The following is a 27,415-nucleotide window of genomic DNA, read 5'->3' on the forward strand; positions in this document are numbered from 1 at the left end:
ATATATTTCTTACATCATTTTTCATTTTTGCACAATGTAGGCATTTTCTCCTTGGTTATATTCCCCATACAATTCCCACCCTCCTTGTTTTGACCCTAATCCTTCCGTACCTCCCACACCCCCTGACTCCCCCGTAGTGTGTCTCTAGTTTATAGTTGCTTGCTGATTTTGATTTTTACTTTATTATAATTAGTCTTTTCCTGGTCCCTTATTTAGGTTTTCTAGATTCCTGCTATGAATGAGACCATCCAGTGTTTTTCATTTTCTTTCTGCCTTATTTCGTTGAGCATGATCCCTTCCAGCTCCATCCATGTGGCTACAAACGGCATGAGTTTATCTTTTCTGATTGCTGAGTAATATTCCATGGTGTATATGCACCACACCTTCTTGCAGATCCACATTTTAAATGTTGCCGCCAATCTCCCCCCACCCCGTAGCGTTTTCTTTTCTTAATCTTCTATTATGAAGAAGGAAGGGGCAATGGTGCAATGTAAGACAAAAATGAAGAGATCCTAAGAACTTTTAGTGATGGTGATGACAGGAAACATCTAAGGGTGATTTCAAGGGCCCCTGCATTGAGCAGGAAGACTGTGGGGGTGTTTAATATATAGGAAACGCCTGTTAGTGATACACCAAGAGCACATGAAAACCTCTAGGAATATTAGTTGTTATTCAACTTCCACACCAGGGCCTCCCTGGCAGTGCAGGCAGCTGAGCACAGCCCCGTGAGGCTGTTCACAGCCTCTGCAGCGTGGGTTCGATCCCAGCCGGCTGGTGAGAATCCCACATGGCGCCGCAGACCTCTCATGACTCACCTGCTGCTCCCCTCAGCAGTGTCTTTCAGTCACTCTGCTTGTTCTGTTCCCCACTCTGTCTCTGGTGGATCCTCTCACCCTCCCGCACATCTGACCTGTACCCTGGTTCTTGTATGCATGAATAAATAAATCTTAAAAAAAAACAAACTTCCACACCAACTAGCAAGCAAAATTTCCTTACTCTGAAGAGAAACCACATTAATTAGCACATTGTAGAAATTTATCCAGGTAGAACCACTTTTTTTTTTTTAATAGAGGCATGTTTTATTTATTTATTTGTTTGTTTGTTTTGTTTATACATGCGCTGGGTACAGTCAGAAGCACGGGAGGGTGAGAGGATTCACCAGAGCCAGAGCGGGGAGCAGAGCAGGCAGAAGGACCGAAGTACACTGCTGAGGGAGAACCACTTTTTTTTTTATAGAGCACCTATGTGCAACCTTGAACATTTGAATTTTGTTTAAATACAAAAACTGAAATGTAGTCATACATTAAATACAGATTGTAAGACTTAAGGACGAGTAAAGTGTTTCAGTCTCAGGTTAGAATACAGATCTTTGTAAGCTTCAAATCTATCATCAGCTACAGAAATTTTATGCAATGAAGATGGGTCCGCAAAATTTAAGACACGAAAGGCTGTATGTGCCTTTTGGTTTAAAGCCAAACGTCCTTCCTGGTGCTTTTTCTTCCATGGTATTCTTGTTCACAGCTTTTTGCTTAATTCGTGCTAAATCAACAGGATAAGGTACTATCTATTGGCTCTAGACTCAAAGATCATGCTGGGGATCAATATTTATTATTTGCACAAATTAAGGTATTTTTCCAATTCTGAATTTTGCTTTAACGTTGTCATTTGCTACCTTTATTTTGTTCTTGGGAAAGTGGCAAAATCATAACAATTTACTTTTTGTGCTGACTGGAGAACTGAAACACATAAAAGTATATTTCATATGAAATTTCATCATTTTAAAGCATCTATCCTATACACCTTGGGCCTTGATGATTATCAAAATCCTATTAACTTCTTAGTGATTAGAGAATGTTGCCAAGCCAATTAATTCTATTGTTGCTTATGATAGTTAATATTAAATCCTTTTTTATACTTGTAACAAAGTGAAAATAAGCTTTCTGCACATCCTAGGCACCCATAGCTTTGTTACGTATGTTTATATGTAGACGATTGATCAAATTTCCACTCCCATACAAAAACTGAACTAAATCGGGAGTAAATTTAAATTTCCTGACTTCCCAATTAACACACTTCTAAGCTATTCACTTTTAAAATTTTGCACTAAATCTGTATAAACTTCACGCTCACAACAGTGGGAGTGACAGATGGTGATTAAAAAAAAAAATACTGTTACTGGTAACCTCCCAGAAAAGTCAGTAAGTCAGGCTTGTGCAGTTAAATTTCCAATGCCTTCTTAATTAACCTTCCAATGCAACATTTCATGCCCACCCCAATTCCCATGGACATAAAAGGACATTATTTTAAAAGTTAAAAAAATTACTTTGAACCAGACAATACGTATCTTAGAGTTTATGAATATCTTCTATCTGTACCATGAATATTTTCAATCTCTAGAAATATCTGGAACACATTGTTTATATTATAAACCTGTTATATCAGATAAACATGTTATTCATATCTACAGATTTTTAATCTTTATAGAGGTCAAATATTAGTTTTGAGAAAGGGCTGATTTCTAGGTAATGAATACAGAAACAGGAAAAGCTATAAAATAAATGCACTAGCAAGTAGAACTAACAAGTAGTATTTGTCTGATTACTTGAAATTACACATACACGTCTGATTGCTGTGTGACAACTGAGTAGGTGTGCAACATTATTCTGCTCCAACATCTCAATGTGACATTTTAATAACTGGCCTGCAAAGCCATCTTCAGTAGTTCTGTCTGCCTGCATATTCTGCATATTCTGTCCTCTAATATGTAAAGAATACCCTCTATTGATGATATTTTTTCCTTAAAGATTGGCAATTTCTAATACTCTAATATAAATTTAGATAGATTTGCTTGACAATTTGAATCAAATTCTAAAAGGTACTATAATTTCATTAGAGTCTTAGGCAAGTCACTTTCCATAAAGTTACTTTTAATGTCTATGCTAAATAAATAACATTATACACAAGACAACATCATCATGGGCTTTTTATAAGACTCTAAAGCTTAAGAATCCAAGTTAAATGTACATAGATGCATCACTATTACACATTTTAAAATCAAGCATCTGCATATAAGAAATCACCTTATTAAAATTTTTCATTTAATTATTCCTCCTTAAATAATTAAAATTCTACATTGGACAAAACAGATGCAAATGTATTTGTGCAAACATAATGTATTTGTTTAAAAACATAATATGGCTTAAAAGTCATCAATTCCTTCTGCAGCTTCATATTACATGAACACAACACTTGAGTCATTCTTCTGCTTCAAATATTCAAGTGAATGTACTGCACACTTCTACAGGCAATAAAAACTTAATTATTCTGCCCCAAATAGGAATAAAGAATTGAGGCTACTGAAGCAAATTAATTTCTGGGGATTCTGGTAAAAACCATTAATGTAACTCAAGAAATGAGATTTGCTGGGTTATCTCTTCCAATTACATGCGGGAAATTTCTCAGAGAAACTTAATCTGATTTAGGAGAAATAACAGCAAATAGGCAAAACTCATTCCACTCTTCCTACCACACTTAAAAAATAAATTCTTAATTTTCAAAAATAAATTTCTATAAACCCAGTCAACAATTCCTTTAAAAAGGTAAAGTATAACCTCAGTTTTTTGAGATAAAATTTAAATAGAATTTAAAAGTTCAAATACTGCCACAATTAACAAAAAGCAGTCATTTATTCAAGTATAGAAATCTCTATCGCTTGTGCTATGAAATAAAAATCATGTAACAATCATCCTGAGCTACAAACTAACAGGTAGATTATCCTGCAAGTCATACCACTAATTGCTAGTTCTATTTACACTAATAACAAGTAAAATATCTACCAACTACAAGTCTACAGGTTTACTTGTTGGTAGTAGTTGAACTTTTCCAATAGGATTATTTGGAGAGCCTTTATACCAGATCCTCTCTCTTTCTGATGGTTTCCTAAGGACCTTGTGATTCATCCCAGGAGAAACACCCCTATTATTATTTACAACAGATTTCAATATATCATGATTTGTCAGATCATCCAAGGGAAACTTAATTTGACCATCCGTTACCACTTCTTGTTTACAAACTCTGGTAGACCCAAGAGTAGCATTCATGGAGTTTGGGTGTCTCTTCATCTTTGAGAAAGAGTTAGAAGTCAAGTCCATGCTCGATTTTGAAATTGAATCAACATTTGACAGTTCATATGATGTAATTTTCTGTTCTTTAGGACTTGACTTGGAGGAATCTTTTGAAGCACCTTCTACACAAGTGGGAAGAGCACTATCACAGCTTACTGCTTTAACCAGGGGAGAAGCAGCATCACCGAGACTTGTCAATTTACGCCTTACTGGCTGTCTGTTATACTCCAACAAAGAATTAATTCTTCTGACAGACTGACGGACAGGTGTACGTTGAAACTTAAGGGGTGACTTAACCTTTGTCCTATTTGGTTCGTTTAAAGAAAGCTTGTTAAACCACTGTATATGGTCTGAAACCTTACCATGCTCTGTCACTCGTAAACTTTCAGAAACCGTTTTATCCCCTCTTTCCATCAATGACTGCTGTTTAACAATTCTCACAAGCCTAGGTTTTGACAAGTTGGTTCTGTTACATGTAATCTGCTCTACAGAAGTGGTCTTAGCTGCATCCTCATCCTCCCTAGAAGTTGCACATTGCAGAAAGTTCTCTTCAATTATATCCTCAGTCTTCTTTAATGTAGGATTTAGTTTATCTGCTGGGGACTGCTGTTTCATTTGTTCATCGATAGGCCATTCTTGCTTGCTTAAATTATCTTTTGGTCTATCTGCATGAATGCTATTGTCATTTTCCATATTCATCTGAGTTGGGTAACATTTCATAATTGTTTCTCCATCCAATTTTTGAGTCTGATGTAATGATAAATTTCTTTCTGAAAAACTATTTTCATGTGTGCTAGTATGGCATTCATTTGATTCTATAACAGTCAAATCATTAGTTTCAAATAAATTTTTCTCTGGGCTATATTCTATAGAACAGGTTTCATTTAATTTTACTTGCCCTACATTAGTTACTGATGACTCCCTATGATTTATCAATGTATGAAGATCACTTCCAGATTCAGAAAATGCTTTCTGAATTTTCTCCAAAGTCTCTGTGGTCAAGTTATTTCCTTCCCCACTAAGAGAGCCTCCAGTTAAGTTGTTATTATGCTTATTGAATATATTAGGAGTGAGATCATATGAACTAACAGGTGACTTTTCAATCATACTATCAGGCTCCAAAGAGTTCTCCGTGTCACAACTTGCCTCTACTGGAGAAGCTTCATTTACATCTATTTCTTGAAAATTTGAATTACTAGGTCCTGCCCAAGACATCCGGTAACTTGTTCCATCAAGTCGCTCTGGAGTTAGTAAGTTTTCCTCAGACTTACTGATCTTTTTTGAATCTAAAAGAAAGCAGTTCAGTCTTTAAGTATTTATATTTGAACCAGTTTTGAAATATTATCCAACCACACAGCAAATGAAGATACTAAGCACTTAATCTCAATAAAAAGATTTGTTAAAGAATTAATTTTTTAAATAAACATGTCAAACATTTTTATATTTACATTTATAAGCATCCTCTAAATGTTTATAGAAAAACATATTGCTAATTCAAATAATTACATTAGAGAAACATGCATTTTAAATTTCCAGAACAGTAAATTATTTAGCACATTTTACCATTAAAAAAGCACCAAAAGTAGGCTTTATAAATAAAGTTCTAACAATACCATATAAACGTACCTTTCTTTGTTAATCTTTCATCAATATCTGGGCTAAAAAGTAGACCGGTTTTTACACATTCAATTCTATTTTTTAAATTTTGTTGATTTGCAAGTCGTCGACCAACATTTTCATGTCTCTTGATACCAGAACACTCATTCTGCAAAGAAAAGAAAAATGGAAAAAGTTTTGGTTAAGAAATAAAATTAGTTAATTAAAAATATTAAGACAAAGTAAAATTTTTATACTTTTAAAAATCCTCTACAGCTGATTAAAAATGGTATATAAAATTGAGAAACAATTTTATAGCAAACAAAAATATATTTGCATGCATGCTAATGAAAACTGTAAGCATTTGACCTTGCTATTAGTGAGTATTTAAAGGTATAAAATAAAAAGTCTCACATAGTCATTAAACATTTTTTTGTGTGTGTGATGATTCTGTGCCAGGGCCTATTTATGGTAGTAAAAAGGAAAAACAAACTAAACACCCCTTACCCTCATGAAATTTATATTCTAGATGGGAAGATTCAGACCAAAACAAGATAAACAGAATCACATTGCATAATATACAATATATAAGGTAAAAAGTATCATGGAGAAAAATGAAGTAGGGTAAGAATAATCAAGGAACTGTAAGGGGTGGAGGTATAATTTTTTTTTAACGCATACAAGAACTGGGGTGTAGGCGTTGAGAGGATTCACCAGAGACAGAGTGGGGAGCAAAACAGGCGGGTCTAGTGGGCGAGACAGGGGAGGTCTGCTGCGCCATGTGGGTAGCTCCCTGGCTAGGGCTAGAACTCAGGCCACAGTGGCTGCCATATAGCTTGATAGTGCCGAGACTTAACCCCTTGTGCCACCAGGGAGACACTGGAGGTGTATTTTAAAAAGAGTGATCAGAAGATGTCCTGTGACTAAAGAAAAATAGGGTGAGAACTGTAAGGTAAAAGGGGAAAGAACATTCAGAGAGAGGCACATTTGACAAACAGCAAGGAGGCAAAAGTAGATGTGGCCCATAGGGAATACTGTAGGGTCAATGGAGGAACTCTAGCCTTTTCACAGAGTAAAATGAGAAATCACGTGAGGGTTCTGAGCAGAGAAGCACCATGACTTAATTGGTTATGAAAATTTAGCTGCAGCAGTGCAGCAAGGCAGAACTATCAGGGAACGCTCATTATAGTAACCCAGGTTTAAGATCACAGAGCTTAGAGATGGTTGGAAAGGCAGTTCCATTGAGAATTGGTCAGTCTGGACATACTCTGAACACAGAGTGAGACAAGACCTCCTAATGGTTTAGACAGGGCATGTGACAGAAAGTGATAAGTGAAGAATGCCTGCATGGTTTACGTGGAAAAACGAGATGGTGAAGATCACAGGTAGAATGGTGATTGTGAGAGGTGAGAAGCGGAGAAGCAGCAACAGCAAAGAAATGCACCTTGGGAGCTCTATTTGGGGCAGGTTACTTGGAGCTATCCATTAGGTTAACATCCAAGTGGAGAAGTCAAGTTAGAAGATGTTAAGAGATAATCAAGATGTTCAGGAGAGCAGCGTGGGCTGGAGATATAAACGTGGAAGTCTTAAATAAATATTTAACATTTAAAGCCAAGGGCCACCTTGTGTGAATAGAGAGAAGAGAGAAGTACAAGGACCTCCACCCTTTATAAGGACAAAGTTCTGGGCACTCTGATGCAAAAGAATTAAAAAAGAAACCAGAAAAGGAGGAAGAAAATCATGAGAATGCAGAGTTCTTCAAGCAAGGAGAGCAAGTATTCCAAAGAGGAGCATGTGATTAGTGATGTCAAAAGCCGCTGGCAGGTCAAGAGAAACAAGGATTGATACTTGTCTCCTGGTTTGAGCAACTGAATTTTATGGGTGATCTTGATGAGAGTAGTTGCATTAGACTTGGGGGATCAAAGTCACACTGAATTGAAATAAGTAAAATAAAAATGGAAGAACTGTAGATATCAACTCAAGGTTCTGGTATAAAGAGAATAGGACAAAAAAATAAAAGAAGACAGTGTTGGTGGGGAAGGGAGACTGAGAAGGTCTTTTAGCAGTAAGTCTATAGCTTTATGCCAATGTAATATCAATGAAATGGTGAAAGACACTTACTACATCTTTGCTACTTCTCCCCAAACTAAATTTCAAACGAAGAGATCTTCGAACCTTTTCTTTACGACTGACTTTAGGAGAAAAGCAGCCTGTTTTTCCTGATTCTACCCTAAAAAGAATGGAATTAAAAATGTCAATTTATAACAGAAAAACTAGAGAAAATGTTGAAAAATGAAAATTTTGAGAACATCCAGGGAAAATCATATTACTAGCAACTAGACAGAATAATGATTTTCTAAAAATAGATTAACTTGAAGATATGACATATGAATATATTGTTATTTGTACATAAAATTAATTTTTCCTATTTGTCACAAAGTTAGTGACGAAATCATTAGACTAGCTTTGTAAATTAACAGGAAATTTCAAAATTACACATTATCCATGTTAAGTAGGATTTTAAGCAAAGTGAACACAAAAAATCTTTCTCTGGAAACTAAAGTCTGAATAGCATAGATCATAAAGGGGGAGGTATCTTTAACAATTATGATTCAAATATTTTCAGTAAAAAGACAAAATATTTTATCAACCATATATGTGAACCAAATATTTATCCAACAAAAACAAAAAGTGTCCTGCATAAATTACCTGCAAACTTTTTTATTCGCAATCCTTTTACTTCGCCTTAGCACACCTGTACTGATCAAATGGTTTCCACCGATGACTATAGGAGAGAGTGAGCTCTGAGATGACCCTTCTGAGCTTGTATCAAGGTGAACTATAAAAATAACCACATGTAATATGCCACACATATTTTCTTTCCAAAGTTGAAGATATTAATAGCAGTTAGACTGAAAGTCTCAATTTCTAGCCTAAACTAAACCAAAATCACATTTCGGGCTAGAAACTTCTGGGGCAAAATATTCCCACTCAACTTAAAAATGAAAGCATTGATAGCTTGTTCTTTAGTTGACAAGTAAAAGTCAGATTAAACATTATTTTTAGTTTGCTTTAAACTCTTAGTACTACAAGAGCTGCTGCAGACTGGAGAAAGAACAAGCTTTTGACAGACAGACTCAAGGTTGTCCCACCACTTAATAAAAAGGCTTTAGGTTCTGAAAATGAACTTTTGTGATGAATTACTGTAGTGTATATAAATGGTCCAGAACAGTACCTGGTATGTAGTATTAAAATGCAATTAACAAAAATAAAGCATCGAAACACTTTCTAAAGTTGGAAAATCCAGTGCCACCAACTGCTGTCCACCTGGCTCTAGAGTATAATTTGCCCAATATTTTTGGCAAACAAGCAAAACTAATTATAACACATACCTATCCACTTAGCTTCTGCCATGTTCCATGGCTCCATGCTAACAACTGATGGTTATGACTCATTTATTTTAAGTTATTTAACACACTATCATGACACTGACTACAATAAAAATGAAGGGAAAAGTAAAATAGTTACAAAGGTTCCACATATATTTGACTTATATTTGAATCGTGCCCAGGATACATACAATCATTAAGAACCCTCCCAACTTATTAATACTGATAAAGAATTCATGTAGGAAAAAAAGATGCATTTGGCTGAAGAAAATTTTGGAGGTCAAAATAATGTATTTAATGTAACAAAGGCAGCTTTATTCTATAGCTGCAATCTAGTCACCTTGAAAATGTGCAGTGGTCACAATGAGGAATAGCGAGCATATATAGAACACAAAGTGATCACACAAATAAGAAAATACTTATCAGTAGGTACTTTACAAGTTATAGATTAAAATTATGTTTACATTTTAAAAAAGCAACATTATCTATGATAATCCAAACAGAAACCAAGCCATTTTCAATTTTGCAGATGGAATTTATTGAATTGTGGCTGAGAAAGTAGCTTCAAAGAAGAATGGTGACTAAAATACTACTATGCTGAACTTGCTAATTTATAGGCGTTGAAGTCTTCAGTCTCTTAATATGGAAATCTGAAAACAGTTCCTTTTAATGAACAGAGTCATCACGTGTGATTCTTCACACGTGATGATCCTATGAATGATCAAGAGAACAAATTGCTATTCTGTTCAATGTTTCAATTTAAAAAAAAAAAATCAAGGGAAGCATCAATCTTTTAACAGAAACCAAAGAGAGGCTTTTGGGAATAAGCTCTCATAAACCCAGCTAACAAATTCAAAAGGAAACTCTTCACATTGCCTGAAACCAATAAAAATCTAAAGGGATTAGAGAGCACTCACATTTTCATTAAACAGTAAGATGGAGCATGCTGGGATTAGCCAGGGTTTTATTCATTTTGGGTTGACCATAAGGTTATTATGAGCCAATAGGAGCCAACTCAATGTAAGATCACACTAACAAAAATCTGGTATTTAAATCAACATGATTATATTATTCTCTGAAGGCTGCAGCCAGGCACATTAGGAATTTGTTCATTTGGAAGGAAATAATGGGACTGGTAAGGTTTTGGAGACCATGCCATGAGGATAGTATAAACAAAGTTTTTCATAAAAGCTACTTGAGGATAAAACTTTAAAGATACCCTTCTCTTCCAACTACAACCCACAATAGTTACTCCAATATAACATCCCTGGGTCTACTAAATCCACTCTGGATTCAAGATGATAAAACTTCTGACGTCAACTCAAAAGAAGATAGCAATAGCCATGGCTATAGATTAGAAGAAACCAAGAATTCAGAATATCCAATCATATAAAACCTTAGCACTAGTACTATCAATAGAAACCCAAACTCTGAGTTATTTCTCATAACTTCAGATAGGCATGGCTGCCATACACATACACATGTTATACTAAACCACTATCTTTTTTCAAAGTTAGGAAACTTAATAAAATTTCAGAGACTTGGGCCTCCCCAGTGGCGCAGCGGTTGAGCGCTGGGTTGCGAAGCTGCCCGCGGCCTCTGCGGCACCGGTTCGATCCCCGGCTGCTCCCCGGCCACCGGAGGAGGGTCCCACATGGCGCGCAGACCTCTCCTGCCGCCCGCTGCTCCCCTCAGCAGTGTACTTCGGTCCTTCTGCCTGCTCTGCTCCCTGCTCTGGCTCTGGTGAATCCTCTCACCCTCCCGCGCTTCTGACTGTACCCAGTGCATGTATAAAAATAAATAAACAAATAAAAAAAAAAAAAAAAAAAAAAATTTTCAGGCGCGCAGACCTCTTCTGCCGCCCACTGCTCCCCTCAGCAGTGTACTTCTGTCCTTCTGCCTGCTCTGCTCTCTGCTCTGGCTCTGGTGAATTCTCTCACCCTCCCGTGCTTCTGACTGTACCCAGTGCATGTATAAATAAATAAATAAATCTTAAAAAAAAAAAAAAAAAAAAAAAAATTTTCAGAGACTTGATAAAAGCACAGAATAAAGCTCTGGCTTCTACAGTATTTACATAAAGTAACACTTTACCCACGCATGTTAATGTTTACAACCCAATTACATAAAGTCTGTTTGCTACCTGATACTGGAGTAGAATTGCTACTGAAGAGATTACTTGGCAATAATTCAAAGTTGAAATTGTGCTTGATGGGTTTCCTTTTCTTACTTGAGAAACCATGAGAAGACTCTACTGGCAGTTTACGCTTAGCATTTGGTGTAAGAATCACTGGTGATACAGATACCTGAGCTGGGGAAAAAAAAAAAAAACCAAAAAACCCATTTGGTTGTCTCTCCCACAGAGTTGAAAATATAAAAGCTTTATGTAATTTCTTGCTATAAAGATTTTAGTTACAGCTGAGCAAAGAACAGGATATAGTTTACATTATTACATGTAATACAACAAATTATGAGGCAAAATTCTTAACAAATACTACTATATTAAACCAAATAGACTAAAAGATGTACATAACTCACATTTAAGAATATTAACATAGGGAAGAAAATTATAGTCAAGAGTTTGAAAGGAAGCTGATCTAAAGATTATTTTTTGCTTTTTACATAACTATTAACCAATTAATTTTTTCAATCTGGAAAATAAAACAAACGATCACATTGTCTATTATTGGGCTGGATAATTTCAGCCATAAGCAAATCAAAGATAAAAATTGGAATGCATATTAATAAGCTTCTGGTTATACAACAGAAAAAAAGAGATTGAGCTGTTTTCATATGTTCAATAGCACCAAACTTACAAGGAACAGGAAAGCATGATTTATATTAAAGATATAACAGACCAAAAAAACCTCTTATCTACAGTTTTCAGTCATTATTGCCAATATAACTGGCAATGTCACAACATAGTATTCTAGTGCACTATCTCCACCAAAAACAGAAACCAAAATTAGGTATGTTGTTTTAATAACTTTTTTGCCTAATATATTTTCCTTTTAATAAACATAATACTTACTGATTCTTTCCTGCTGAGGTGTAATAGAGGGTGTTCTGTTAGATATAAGTTTATTCAATGCTCCACTAACAAAATCTGAAATACAAAGCATATATAGTGATATAATAGATTATAACTTAATGTTTATCTCTTTCTCACCAACAATTCATGTGGACAGGTTTAAGAGGCATTGATTAAGTATGGAGTTAATGCTTGGACAAGGTAAAAAAGCTATGCAAGGTGTATAGTGTATACGAAGGCATAAGAAAAGGACTTACCTGTATTAGAAACCAGTAATTTGATATTCCTAGTGCAAATAGTGAGCAATGGATACAAAAAGAGATGTCTAGTGTATTAGGAAGAACAGAACCTGTGTGTCATTTTGAAAAACTTAAACTTCTCCAAAGGCAAAGGGAGGAAAATGATCAGATCCGCAATTTAGAAAAATTACTTTGGTAGCAGTGTGAAAGATTTAAGGAGGCATGCAAACTACAGAAAGGGTTCTTACAAATATATTATTCAGTCATTCAACAAACTTACTTTTACTTATTTATTTTGTACCTACTATATGTCAAGCTCAGTGCTAGCACTGGAGATACAACAATGACCAAAACAGACATGGGTCTTTTCCTTTGTGAAACTTATTTTAGTGTTGGAAACAAATATTAAATATATAAAGGAAATAAATAAAAATGACTAAGCGATACAGTCTAAAGTACAAATATGATAAATTTGGAAATCAGAGAGGAAGTGAAATTTAAGTTGAAACTTTAAGTGCGGGGAATTAGAAAAAATTAGAAAAGAAGTGAAGTTCTGAACTGAGACAGGGGGCATGGAAATGGAGGTAGAAATGAAAGTATCCATAGGGTAAATGGTTTTCAGGTTTTTCTGCCCTCCCATTAGGATTGCCCTGCCTGATGGTGCATCTGCAGTTGTTACATTGTTGTAAGCTGGGTTGTTTACTTCTGTGGGCCATGGCTCACTATTGAGATATTCTTGGAGAGAAGCAGAGGCAGAAGAAAAAGGCAGGAGAGAGACGGGGAGAAGGAATAGGAGAGAAGCCCAGAGTGAAGACTTGCTGGGGGCTTGGAGGCCCCCCGGCACCCCTGCCTGCCATGTACCTGGTTGCTGCACTACATGTAAAAGGTCAATAAAAGCCTGGAAAACCCACCGAGGGCTCCAGGAATCTCCTTTACCCCAGTCTGCTTAGATGATAGAAACCTGCTCAGTGGCCAATCCAGGCACTACATATCTAAGAATCAAACTGACAAGCCTTGATATAGGATGGAGGAAAGAATAGATAGGGATTCTGATTTTGATAACTGAGGAGATAATAGTGTCACCAAAGGAAAATAAGCTAGGAAGAGTTAGACATGTCTGCAAGACACTGAAATGGATTGGAATCCTTTTGTGGAAAGATCAGGGCTGGAAAAGTAGATTTGGGAATCACCAGCCAAAAATGGTAGTTTTAGAAAAATAATAGTGAATGAGATCATTTCAGAAGAAGGTAAAGTGTAAACAGGAGGTCAAGTATGGAAGAATGAACATTTAAGAGGGGATCAGGAAAAGAAAATAAAAATGAACAAATGGCTAGAGGTAAACAACAAAGAAAGCACAAGATTATAAAAAGACAAGGAGAGAAAAAAAAAAAATCTCTGGAAGGAAATAGTCATGTGGCCAAAGAAAATGATTCATATAAGCTTTAAGAATGTACTGGACTTAGTTGTTAGGAAATTTTAACTTGAACAGGAATATTTTTATGCAAAAATATGCCCCTAGTTTTCAGTCTCAATGAAACACAAAAGCTCTTTAAATATGTTTATCAATAAGTCATTGAATATCACTCAAAATTATTTCAACTGAAGTTCAGCATAGCCCAATTATATATCACTGAGAAATCCTCAAATGAAATAAACAAACTAAGGAATACTCAATAAAGAGCCAATGTTCTACCTGGCAGACAATGGCTAATAAAGTCAACCTTGGTGGTACCTGGACAGATACACCAAGTTAGTGAGGGCGAGGAAAAAGAGACATAAGAAAGAGAAATGAAGGCCTCCCTGGTGGTGCAAGGGGTTAAGTCCCAGCACTATGAAACTATTAGCAGCCACTGCAGCACGAGTTCAATCTCTGGCCAGGGAACTACCCACACGGCGCAGCAGTCCTCTCCTATCTTGCCCACTGCTCCCCTCAACAGTGTATTTCAGTAGATCCACCTGTCCTGCTCCCCACTCTGTCTCTGGTGGGTCCTCTCAACCCCCACACCTCTGGCCTGTACCCCAGCTCTTATATGCATAAATAAATCTTTAAAAAAAAGAAACAATAGAAAAGTATGTAAAAGCAATCCTATGAAAGACCTTAAATGTCAGTTATAAATAGTAAGTTTATCAATAAGTTTCTGAAGGGTATGTGTATACGTGCTATATTATTAGTTACACATTAAAAATGCCAGACTTCATAGCAATAGCAGAGAAGATTACAGGAGGAGGCACAAAAACCAAAAGGAGATTTTTTACAGTAAAGATGCAACAAACACTGCAGACAGAATCCTATAGTACCTAAAAACTCTGACTCTAGGTGATAAAGCAAGAGTTAGGAAGCCATGGTTTAAAGATTGAATGATTAGAAAGTGGTGATCAACAGAACAGAACTTTCATCGACAGAAAAAGGAATTAAGCACATCAGTCTAAAGAAAGGGTAACAATGATCACTTGAAAACACCATGTTTAAAGCATCAAGGAGGGCCTCCCTAGTGGCGCAGTGGGTTGAGCGCAGTGCTATGAAACTGTCTGCAGCCTCGCAACACGGGTTTGATTCCCAGCCAGCCAGGGAGATACCCACATGGCGCGGCAGACCTCTCCTGTCGCCTCCTCCTGTGCCTCTGGCCTGTACCCCAGTTCTTGTATAAATAAATAATTCTTTAAAAAAAAAAAAGCATCAAGGAAAAGCAGAAGCAAAGATGTCTGCCTCACAGACCATTACTAAAGTAGAAGTGAGGTTTTGTGCTAGTTCAGTCAATTGAGGTTAAGACTCTTAAAGTGGAACATTGAATAGGAGATAACAGAGATCCAGTGTTCACCTATTTAACTAATTGAAATCATAAAGTGAAAAGGATAAAAACATGATTTGAGAAAGATCTGTATGTATTAACAAGTTTATGAGTCTGTGGCATATTTAGAATTAGGGATTTTGCAGATGTACTCAAATAAAGATGAGGTCATCAGGGTAAGTCCTAATCCAATGTGATTGGCATCCCTGTAAGAGGGAGATCTGGGTAGAGACACCCAGGAGGATACCACGTGACAACAGAGGCAGAGACTGGAGTAATCCAGCAAGTCAAACCAAGAATTGACAGCTTTCCCCAGAATTTAGAAGAGGAAAAAAAAAAAAAAAAAAAAAAGTCTCCTCCATCTCCTCCACAGGTTTTAGAGGAAGCATAGCCCAGGCAACACCCTGGTTTCAGACTTCTAACCTCCAGAACTGTGAGACAATAAACTTGTTGTTTTCGTTACCCCATTTGTGGTACTTTGTGATAGTAATTCCAGAAAATGAACACAAAAAGCATAAGGGGAATCTACAAAGGAGGTCCCCCTCCAAAAAAAAAAAATCAAGAAGGCAATATAAGCCAAAAGATTTAAACAGGAATGAGACAGTAAGTATAGTTGTTTCTGATGCTCAAAAATATTAAGAAATTTCCTAAGGCAACAGGAAGAGGAATGGTCTTCATATCTACATCAGGGCAATAAGAAGTCTTTGTGTGTGTGTGTGGGACCTTCACTGGGGATCGAACTGGCGCTGCAGAGGCTGTGGACAGCCTCGCAACCCAGTGCTCAACTGCTGAGCCATCAGGGGAGGCCCAGGGCAATAAGAAGTCTTATGCCTCATTCTACAATGGACTTTTGGGTGTTTTTGATTCTTCCTTGGTTTATTTGCTTCATTATTTGATTAATACTACTAACTAGTTTATTTTACTATTTTATAAAATGATCTCACATTTGGATTATTGCCACACATCTGACTGGTCTCTCTACCTCCCACTTTCAATTCTTGCAAGCCAGATAATTTTCTAAAATGTTTTAATCATGTTATGCCTCTACCCATAAAACCTTTAATGGCTTTCCAATACCCAGCTTACCTTCTAATTCTTTAGCCTGAAAGAGCTCACCATATTATCCTAACCCTCATAATAAATCCTTGATTCAAGTCATGCTGGTCTATTTACAGACACAGAGTTCTTTGCCCTATACAAATATTTCTTCACGGTATCCTTCTCATGTAGAATAGTATACAAATACTCTGACCATACATCCAGTTCCTCTGCTTTCTATCCATGCTTCAATAAGTTTCAGCGACCTCTTCTTTGAGGAGTCCCTGATCATTACAACCCAGGGAACTCTTCTCCTTTGGACACATTTTAAGTTTCTCTTAAAGACAGTATTTAAATATTAGATGTGGCGCGCAGACCTCTCCTGACGCGCTCACTGCTCCCCTCAGCATTGTATTTCGTTGGTCTGCCTGTTTTGTTCCCCGCTCTGGCAAATTCTCTCACCCTCCCGCACTTCTGACCGTACCCAGTGCTTGTAAAAATAAATAAAAAAATAAATCTTTAAAAAAAAAAAAAAAATTAGATTGCATCATCATTTTCACTTTTCACATTCGGATGTTCTATCTTCCCAATTATGCTGTTAAGCACCCAAAAGACAGACCCCATAGTCCATATGCTTCTCTGTGTTCAAATATTCTCTATGTTCCTGTAGACCAAAGGTTGTTTTTCTCCATACAACGAGAAAGCCACTTACCTCCTACACTCTGTCTTTGCTTTCTCTTACAGTCACCAGGAGTTTCACATTCACCTTCTTCAAGGCCTTCCAGTGATGGAGTAGTACAGAGACCATCAATACCCAACATAGCCGGTATCTTTTCCAGGATAAAATCGGGAACATGGCCTAAATAAAATGCTGACAATCAAGGTTTGTTCTCTACTGCCCCTCAAAATATTCAAACAGCATTTGCTAACTTTCTAAGTTATTTTCAGAGTTCACTTGAAAGTTCATTTTAACAATCCTGTTACTTAATGCAACTGTATCTTACCAATATCTGATGCATAATCAATAAGAGTCTGTACTACTGCAGCCTGTAATCGTAGCTTTTTTTCTGTGTTAGCAGACATCTTTTCATGTACTTCACTTGTTTGAAGGAGGTTTGGTGCAAATATAACTGCAAGATTGCTGCTATCCATCTTATTCTCACTAGATCTTAAATGGAAAAAAGGTTTTTTCAGATGGTGTCAAAGATAAAAACATAATTAAAATAATAGATTAAGCGCATTTTAAAGATCTCTTGGTTTATCAATAACACCCAAGTCAAAATACAGTTAACAGTCATCCATCTACATGACGATTTAAATACAGTAAGACAATCTAGAAATACACCACCTCTGTGTTTAAATATGTATCATAAAGATTACGTTAATTATACAGTTTACACTTTGGTTTTCCACATACATAGAATGAGTTTATCTAATTTTCAAACAAACATATACGTCTTCAAATTATTAGAAGGCAGCAAGTATAACTACAACAAGCAGGCTTACTGACAGCAGAGAGGGTGATAAATTTAAATAGCAAAACAAAAATACTCTTAAAACACAGTAATATAAAGCTATTCAGTGAATAAAAAATCATGTAAATACTAATAGTCACTAAGGAATTCAAAATGATGACTCTAAGACATCAAAAAAAATAAATTATTTGGTACTGTCTCCTAAATTATACAGTGTCCATCTCATAGTAAGGAAATAAATATTTTTTAGAAAAATTCCTGTTCTAAATGAAATTTTACTACCTAGAAGGGTAAATCTAGCTAGATGACGATGAAGCTATCATTTCCCAAGGCTTAATTGCTACTTACCTAAGAGAAACATTCCTGAGAAAGTTAAAGAAATATCTTAATACATCAATTGCGTGGTCAGCAATAAGACAGGAGATCAGTAACGTAGCTTTATTCTTTTCCTCTGTACCTAACTGCTGTGCTTTGAAAAGTGCTTCATGTAAATCAGCTGGGAGAAGAGGCTCTGGCAATTCCCTAAAAAACTGTTTAAGAAGTCCTGCAATATCACAAGGAGGTGCAGAAGACAAGCAACTCTCACCATGATCCAATTTATTCTGAAAGAAATATAAGCATCTTGAGCATTTTGTGGGCTTAAAAATTTATTGCAAAAAAAAAAAAAAAAAAAAAATCAAAACCACAATGAGACACTTACCGGTGAGAATGGCCCATATTAAAAGCAAACAAACAAGCAAACAAAAAACCTGAAACAACAAATGCTGGCAAGGATTTGGAGAAAAAGGAACCATCTTACACTGCTGGTGGGAACTCAAACTGGTCCAGCCACTATGAAAAGTTGTGTGGAGGACCCTCCAAATACTAAAAATGGATCTACCATATGATCCAGCAATTCCACTACTAGGAAATTACCCAAATGAAACAAAAACACTAATTCAAAAGGAAACCTTCACTCCTCTGTTTACTGCAGAACTATTTATAATAGCTAAGATATGGAAACCACCTAGATGCTCCAAAACAGACAAATGGATCAAAAGGTTGTGGTATATTTACACAATGGAAATTAGTGATCAAAAACAAACTCATGGATTGGGGTCAGAATGGGGCGTTTGCAATTGTATGGGGGAATATAAAAATAAAATTTATTATTTAAAAAAAAAAACAAAAAAACAAACTCATGCCATTTGTGGCAACATGAATGGAGCTGGAAGGGATTATGCTAAGCAAAGTGAGTTGGAAGGAAAAAGAGAAATATCAGATAGGTTCACTTACAGGGGAAGGGAAAGGAGTTAAAACCGAGCTAGAGGGACTATGATGATGGTTCACTGGTGCTAAGGTGGTGGGAGAACTATGGAACTACTCTTGAGGGGGGAAAGCAAATATTGTACAAAAATAAACAACACAGTAAGAAAATTTTAGTATAAACATTGTACAAAAATGATGTAAGAAAATTTAAATTTATTGCAAAGTATATTTATACTTTGATTTATTTGTACTCTAGGTATTCTTTAATAAAATTCTATGAACTCCTGTTTTAATATATACCACATCTTTCTAGAAGGCTAAAAATAATTTTTATTTTCATATAGTACAGAGATAGTACATTTGTAAGTACTCAATAAATTTAAAATATTATATAGCTTGATTATGATTATTTCATACTATATATCAAAACATCTAGTTGTATACCTTAAATATATGTCAGTTATACCTCACTAAACCCTAAAAAGCTATTCGCAATTCAATTGTCACTGATTCATGGAGCAGTTCTAAATATTTCAATCATAAAAACCAAATCAAAGGGCCTCCCCGGTGACGCAGCGGTTGAGTGCTGGGTTGCGAAGCTGCCCACAGCCTCTGCAGTGCCGGTTCGATCCCCAGCTGCTCCCCGGCCACCGGAGGAGGATCGCACATGGCACGCAGACCTCTCCTGCTGCCCGCTGCTCCCCTCAGCAGTGTACTTGGGTCCTTCTGCCTGCTCTGCTCCCCGCTCTGGCTCTGGTGAATTCTCTCGCCCTCCCGCGCTTCTGACTGTACCCAGTGCTTGCATAAATAAATAAATAAATAAATAAATAAATAAAAATGTTTAACCTTTCAAGTCTTAAAAAAAAAAAAACAAACCAAATCAAAAAGTGATACAAGTGAAAAGTATGGTTTAAGAACATGCTTACCTTTAGTGCTTTTAGACGAGTAACAGATCCTGATTTCCTAAAAAGTCCTTCTGTGTGAATATGCTCTTCTAAAGATGTGCAAGCATCAACAAGAAAGCTGAAAGAGAAATCTCAGGTGACCAGATATGCATCATATATTTTTTTAATTTTATATTTTTACATCATTTTTCCTTTTTTACACAATGTATACATTTTCATCTTGGTTATAATCCCCATACAATTCCCACCACTCTTGTTTTGATCCTACTCCCTTGTACCTCCCCCCCACCCCCCGGCAGTGTGTCTCTGGTATATAGTTGCTTGGTGATTTTGATTTTTACTTTATTATAAGTAGTCTTTCTCCTGGTCCTTTATTTAGGTTTTCTAAATTCCTGCTATGAGTGAGACCATCCAGTTTTTCCTTCTGACTTATTTCGCTGAGCATGATCCCTTCCAGCTCCATCCATGTTGCTGCAAATTGCATGAGTTTATCTTTTTCTGATTGCTGAGTAATATGCCATTTACACATCGTATCTTATTCTCCTGTGAAAGTACATGAGTAGGATGACTAAGCACTATTGTCCTTTCAGAAGTTCTGATGCCACAAATCCCTAAATCTCTGTGATAGAAGGATACTTAGTTGTCACTGCTTTGCAATTTCTTCTCTAAGGTCCATCTTTTAACCCATAAGAACTTTAATGAGCATGCTCAAATTCTACGTTCTTCTCAATCCTACTCCATTTCTGTGTCCACTCAGAGCACAAAATTTGTTTCCACTGCCTCCACTTTATCATATCCCAGTCTCTTCAATCGTCTCCAAAGACTCTCATTCTCATTACACCAACAGCTCTCATCAAGGTCACCAAAGGCCTCTGCCTGGCCAAATTTGTGGTTAATCCATTGTCCCTGCCTGGTAGTCCTATAAACATCTGATACACTTTACGATTCCCTGTATATCTGAAAAACACTCTTTCACTGATCTTCTGGTTCGTTTTTCTACTAGTTCTCTGATTTTTCCTTTTCAAACTCCTTTTCTGGCCTCTCTTTTTCACTCAGCAAAAAGACTTGTTTGGTTGTTCCTGATCCTTTTTTGTGGGTCCCCACTGGAAGGTCCTTTAGACTTGGGGCAGGCTTTGGGGCCTTGCTCTGGGCCAGTCCCATTTGAGTGGACTTTTACCCATGAGGAGACGGGTACAGTGGGTGCTTGATTTAGAAACTATAGTCTTTGTCTTTTCTATATTGTTCCCTAATTGTATTAAAGTTTCTTTTCATTAAAGGTCTTACATGTTTTGTGTTGATGCGGCAGATGGCAGAACCTATTTAGAGCAGGCAGGTCTGGGGGCTCTGGGGTGCCCCTCTCCCTATCCTGTAACAGATTTTACAAGACCTCCACATGCTAGGCTAACATGGGGCTTCAAGGTCTTTTTTAAAAATCTATTCTCATCTATATGTCATATTGTACAGCACACATGGCTTAAAACATTTACTATCTACTTCATTTACCTCAAAATAAAGCAAAGCTTTTTTCTCACCCCAAAAGTTGGACATACCAATCCTTATATTCTTCTCCTATTTAAAGATGTGTTCAATTTCTTTATTTTGAACACAAAATGGTGGCCTTAGATTAGTTGGTATAGTTGGCATCAACGAATTAAAATGGATTTCAGCTGTAAACAACTGACAGTGTTTCTCTGGTGCAGTGGTTGAAAGTCACAGAGGGCATAATTAACAAAACAGTTTTTTTAAAAGGAGTCAGAAATTACAGCAAAGATTTAATCGTTATTACTGAGGATATAACTGCACTTCTAAATGTTGAAGATCATTATAAGCAAACATTTTATAGGTTACAGAAGAGGCAAAATAGAATCTATTCCTATAGGTTGAATAAAGGAAAACTGTTTTAAAGCAGTCAAATGTTCAATAAATGTTTTGGGGGCAAGCCATCAATTAAAAACCTAGGTTACTGGAACAGAATAATCAGAATAAAATCTACTTTGGATAGAAGGGAAATGAAATAGGAAGACCAAAAATTCTTTCTTCATATACATTTTTAAGCTATTTTATTTCAATGTAAATTTCCTTAGTAAATTTCTGATGTGGTTAGTCCAAAAGGCTATTTACAAATAATAATATTCCTGAAACAAATTAAAAAGTATTAAAATTATAACTGTACTAGTATTTCAGAACATTACTGAATACAGTCTCTGAATTGCAGCATAAGAATATAGAGAAAAAAAAATTAAAAAATTAAAAAAAAAAGAATTAATATAGAATTGATAACTGATTTAACAAAAAAAGAATTTACTTTCTAATATTTACTCAGTTCTGGGAATGAATACAAATTAAAGTTAAAATATGCACAAGTTCGGGGCCTCCCTGGTGGCCCAGGGGGTTAAGTCTCAGAGCCACCAAGCTATCACCAGCCACTGCAGCATGAATTTGACCCCAGCCAGGGAGCTAACCCACATGCCACAGCAGACCTCTGCTGTCTCGCCCCGCAGTTCCCCTCAGCAGTGCATTTCAGTAGATCTGTCTGTTCTGCTCCCTACTCTGTCTCTGGTGAATCTTCTTACCCCCCTGGCCCACCTCAGGCCTACACCCCAGTTCTTGTATGCATAAATAAATAAAATAAATGTACATGTTAAAAATTAAAATAACTTTACAATGTTGAGAAATGTAGTCATTTACTAGTTCAAATCAACTATTTTTAAACACACACAACAGTTTAAAATATTTATTCTTCATTTCAAACTTTGCTTACCTTGGAATTTGTCCATATTCAGGTACAACAGAATGCGGCAATGCATTAAAAGGCACTCCAAATATTTTACCCTAAAATGACAAATTCAGTTAATGTAACACAAATATTAAGTTTTCTTAAATATTAGACAAATTAAAAACCCTAGGAAAATAAAAATGATAATAGAAATAAACTGCCAGTCAAGATAAAATGATTATTTTGAGTGTATTTGGGAACAATTAAGTAGTTGAATTTTGATCTGCCTGGGTCCACTTATATAAGGATTTTCTTGTAAACAAACTTACAGCATTGAAACAGTGCACTACTACAAATGTACTAACTCCTTATGTTCTTCTTAATCACATTTTCTTTTATCTAGCTTATTATATTAATATAATATATATATATACCACATACAACATAAAATATGTGCTCATCAATGCTTTTTGTTATTGATAAAGTCAACAGCTAGCTATCAGTAGTTAAGTTTTGGGGTTGTCAAAAGTTAGAGGAGGATTTTCAACTGCACTTAGGGGCTGGTGCCACTAGGAATCAAGTGCACTATATACTGTATTTTATGCTAGATGCAGGAGGTAAAAAGATAGGGAGGATAACTGTCCACAAGCAGTACAGTAAATTCAACAGTGGAAAATAAATTGGCTAGTGCTTAGGAAATTCTCAAACAGAATTTGACCTAAAACACTACCATTTTCCACAAAATACTATAGGTCCTTCAGTGATCTTATATTTTCCTTCCATCACCTTATAAACGCTAATTTAGAAAAAAGGCTAGATTGATACATAAGCGCAATTTCTGTCGCTCACAGAGTACTTCTAAAAATTATATCAGGAACAGTTTTTTCAGACCTGATTGTCTTTTCCATACTCTACAGAACAGTGTTTTCAACTATGTCCTAAGATGCCCAAGGCAGGATTCTATATTTAATACAAATTTCATGTAACTACTTTGAAAATCATTTTTTAAAAGTAATATTCAAATGTATTACTCACATTCAAATTTTAACACTGAAGAGTAAACATGTACATTGGTTGACTTGAGTGTTCACACCTCTGAATAAAGGGTCACCACCATCACGGCACACACATTCAAGCTTCTTAAAAACGTCACTAATTAAGAAGGTTGTACTTTTGCACTCGACTTAAAAATTCAAGCCTGCATGTTCTGCCTACAGAAAATTACATGAGGATCCCTAATCACATGTGTACCTGTTAATTTAGCTTAGATGCAGCTATCTGTGCTCCATGAATGCCCTGATAGCACTTTTGTTTTTGAAATATCTTAATTAGTATCTATTTACAATAAGAAATCATTTAGCATTGTTAATGATTCAACAAAGTAACAAAATTTTAGGCCTCCCTTTTAAAACATGTGATTCTACTTGGTTGACACATGTTGAAAACATGGTAGAGTGGAAAGCAGGCTCCTCCACTTACTAGGTGAGTTGCACTGCTTCAATTAACACTTTCTACGCTCCATTATCCTCATATAGTTCTTAAGTAATTATGAGATGTAAAAGATGTATATCAATGTCTGATATATTATTCCAGAAAATGCCAGTACACATAATCCCTTATTTGGGCAAATCAGAATTTTGTTGTTACTGTGCAACTAAAGCAAAAATAAGTCACTAAAGCTGATTACAAGTCTACAAATGTCAAGCCTAACTTATTCAGGGCTGTTTTCTGCCCTTTAAGTCTCATTATTGCTATAATTAGTCTCATTAAAGAAAACAAATTACATGCTTTATTAATTTTTGTACATTGGAATAGCATTTAAACTATAATTTCAGGGGCCTCGCCGGTGGTGCAGTGGGTTGAGTGCAGCGCTGTGAAGCTGTGCAGGTTCAATTCCCGGCTAGCCAGGGAGAAGCCCACAGGGCGGGACAGACCTCTCCTGTCTCACCGGCTGCTCCCCTCAGCAGTGTATTTCAGTCAGTCTGCCTGTTCTGTTCCCCACACTGTCGCAGGTGAATTCGCTCATCCTCCTCTGCCGCTGGCCTGTGCCCCTGTTCTTGTATAAATAAAAATAAATCTTAAAAAAAAAAAAAAAAAAACACCCAACACTATAATTTCTGAAAAATTTCCAGTACTACTCTTAAAAAGCTCCAAAAACTATTGGATAGCAAATACCAAAGAGCTAAAAAAATCATGTTTTGAACAAATTACTGATCCTGTTAGATCTCATTTTTCTGTAATCTTCTGTATTTCTTTATCAGAATGCTTTTATTAGGATGTCCGGCTTGCTTATGAATTAGGAAGTAGACCACTGATTATCATGAGTTGAATAAGTGGCATGTGATAGGCTGTGCAAGTCTTATCTACAGACTTTATTGTTTTTTTAAGTTCCCTAAGCAACCAAATGAGATATCATTATTCCACTTTATAGAGTAGGAAACTGAAGCTTGGGAAAATTAAACGAGCAGCCCCAAATCATACACATAGCAGGCTGAATCTAAAGACAGGTGTCAGTTTCTTAATAGTGTGGGGGGGGGGGAGGACCTCTGTAGTTTTTAAACAAACATTTTGCCATTAAGTTGCAAACAATAAGAACAAATTCTCCAGAATTTATATGCTATCAGGAGTTAAACAAATTGTTAGTTTTTCTCCTCCAAGAGCTTATTTTCTTTCAGAAATTATTAGTTTTCATTCTAAGTACTTAAGGGCACATGCATTTAAAACGTTTTCCATTCAATTCACTTTATCTTTTCACTATAAAATTCTTCATTTTGCGGTATTAGAATTTCACTCAAAATCCCCTACCCGTGTCCATTCAAACATCACCAACATCTTTTCAATCATTCCAATCTAGTCTCTCAATTTACTCCTCTTAAATGGCTTCTGTAGCTCCTGATCCACTTAGAAAATGTACCCCATGTCCCACTACAAATCGTACTCTGAAACAGTTATGGTAAAATAGTATTACTTAGCACTTGTTGAAAACACAATACATTGGCAATATTTGGAGATATTTTTAGTTGTCACAACTGCACAATGCCACTGGTGGGCAGAAGCCACTGATGATTCTTAAAACATTCTGCAAAGCACAGCACAACCACCCCAAGCCCCAAACCCAACAAAGAATAATGTAGTTCAAAATGTCAACAGTGCTGAGATTAAAAAAAAAAAAAAAGTCTTGCAACTTTCTTTCAATGATCTAAGATCCCTGAATAGAATCAAGAATATCATTCTTTATATGCTCAGTGAAATAAGCCAGCAGGAAAAAGAAAAAAATATCGGATGGTTTCGCTTATAACAGGAATATAGGGGAACCAAATAGGACATCAGTGTAAAAAAATAGTAACAGTACAAAACACAACAAAGCAAAGCAGACAACCAGAGACATCCTGCAGGAGAGGAGTAGGGCGAGGGATGAGAGGGAGGAAGTGAGGAGCACAGGGGACTGAGGTGATGGTGCACGGGTGCCATGGGGAAGGAGATTCTATGGGGACTCAATCTGAGGGGGTGGGGGGAAACCAATATTGTTTAAAAATTAAAAAAAATATCATTTTTTAAATTTCAGCAGCTGGTTTTTTGTCTTGAGTTAGATACATTCAATAATCACATTTGGAGTCAAACGCGAATCACGAATGAGCATAATCTGGAAATAAGAAATAGTACAAAGTGTGCCATTAAAAAAAAACAAAACATTCCTTTAAAAAAAAAAATTAAAAAACCCAAACCCCCAGTCTCCTCTGTCAGACTCACCACTATTTCCGTGGCTGCGGCTTCGTGTCTCCTGCGATCGCTCAGGCCACGGCCGCCCTTCACCTTGATACCGTAGACAGCCCGGAGCTGCTGCAACAAGGCCAACCTCACCAGCCTGGGGTCCCACGCCCCGGACATGTCGCCCCGTCTCCGAGGCGGGAGGGGGGCCCTAAGTCTCGTTCGCCCCCAAGTCTCCCAATTTCCAAACACGCTCAGGTTTGCACTCGACCCGGAACCCCAGCGGGATCCCCTATTCACCCCACCGACCGTCTCCTCCTCTCTGAGCTCGTCACCCCTCACCTTCCCTTCACTTACCCCGACCTTCCTGCTGCCTGTCCCCCCACCTTCCACAGCCCCCCCTTTTCCTCTCCGACCCTTTCACTTCGCGGCGCCGACGCCTTCCCCCAGCTTCTCACTTCAAAGATTCCCTGTACCCCAAACTTCACTCTGCCCTCGCCTCTCCCCCTCGCCCCTCCCACGCCCGCAGGCTCGGCGGGGTGTCCCCGGCTCCGCCCCGAGCCCCCCACCCCAGCCCAGCCGCCGGGCCAGCCGGCTGCGTAGGCGCCTCTCCCAGCCCCGGTCCCCGCCCGGGCTGGCTGCCACCGTCACCCCGTTTCACAGGGTGCTCCTGCCCGCCCCCATCAGCCTGCCCGTGGCCCCCAGCCCGCACATCCTCGCTCGCGCCCCGAAGTCAAGCGGCTCTGCCCATGCCTCCCCCCGACGCCTCAGCAGCCGCTGCAGCCGCATTCGCTTCCGGGCTGGCTCAAATGGCAGCGCCAAACGGCGCTCCGCGCTCTGATTGGCCGGATCCGCTTTTCAAAATCAGGACCCCAGAGGGTGGCCAGGGGTTGCCTGTCTAGCGAGCTGCGGGCGAAGGGGTGTGGCGGACAAAGTTTAGACACCTGGAAAGACCCATGTGCTCCGCCTCGTGCATGATTTTAAATCGAAGTTCTCTTTGAAGCGTGTTTTCAAAATCCCACTTCAGCTTAAGACAATATACTCGGGAAACGTCGTGGACACCTACTGCTCAGTTTTTCTCAGAACGCGACTGAAGGCCCTTTCGTGGCGATACCGGTTCTACGGAGCCCGAGGTAGGACAGTTTAAGCCGGAATTCACA

The 27,415-nt window shown here is 37.3% G+C and overlaps 1 protein-coding gene across 1 annotated transcript; it reads right to left on the reverse strand.

The window, feature by feature from the left end:
- Positions 1–1,077: 1,077 nt before the first annotated feature.
- Positions 1,078–26,643, reverse strand: ARHGAP11A (Rho GTPase activating protein 11A). Its single transcript, XM_037502160.2, has 12 exons — positions 26,298–26,643; positions 22,593–22,663; positions 19,853–19,949; positions 18,027–18,280; positions 17,208–17,371; positions 16,916–17,062; positions 12,138–12,212; positions 11,250–11,417; positions 8,430–8,559; positions 7,842–7,950; positions 5,751–5,889; positions 1,078–5,410 (listed from the first exon to the last, which is right to left on the reverse strand). The coding sequence occupies exons 1-12, from the start codon at positions 26,433–26,435 to the stop codon at positions 3,840–3,842; spliced, it is 3,063 nt and encodes a 1,020-aa protein (XP_037358057.1). The 5' UTR covers positions 26,436–26,643; the 3' UTR covers positions 1,078–3,839.
- Positions 26,644–27,415: the final 772 nt, after the last annotated feature.

This window comes from Talpa occidentalis, unplaced genomic scaffold (genome assembly GCF_014898055.3).
Source record: "Talpa occidentalis isolate TD23 unplaced genomic scaffold, MPIMG_talOcc4v2.1 talOcc4.11, whole genome shotgun sequence".
Lineage (NCBI taxonomy): Eukaryota > Metazoa > Chordata > Mammalia > Eulipotyphla > Talpidae > Talpa > Talpa occidentalis.

Coding starts and splice junctions, on each gene's coding strand:
- ARHGAP11A (XM_037502160.2), bottom strand. CDS start 26,435: ATGTCCGGGGCGTGGGACCCCAGGCTGGTGAGGTTGGCCTTGTTGCAG. Junction 18,281..19,852: donor CTCGTCTAAAAGCACTAAAG/GTAAGCATGTTC, acceptor TATTTCTTTCAG/AATAAATTGGATCATGGTGA. Junction 12,213..16,915: donor GCAAAGACAGAGTGTAGGAG/GTAAGTGGCTTT, acceptor TTTGTATTTCAG/ATTTTGTTAGTGGAGCATTG.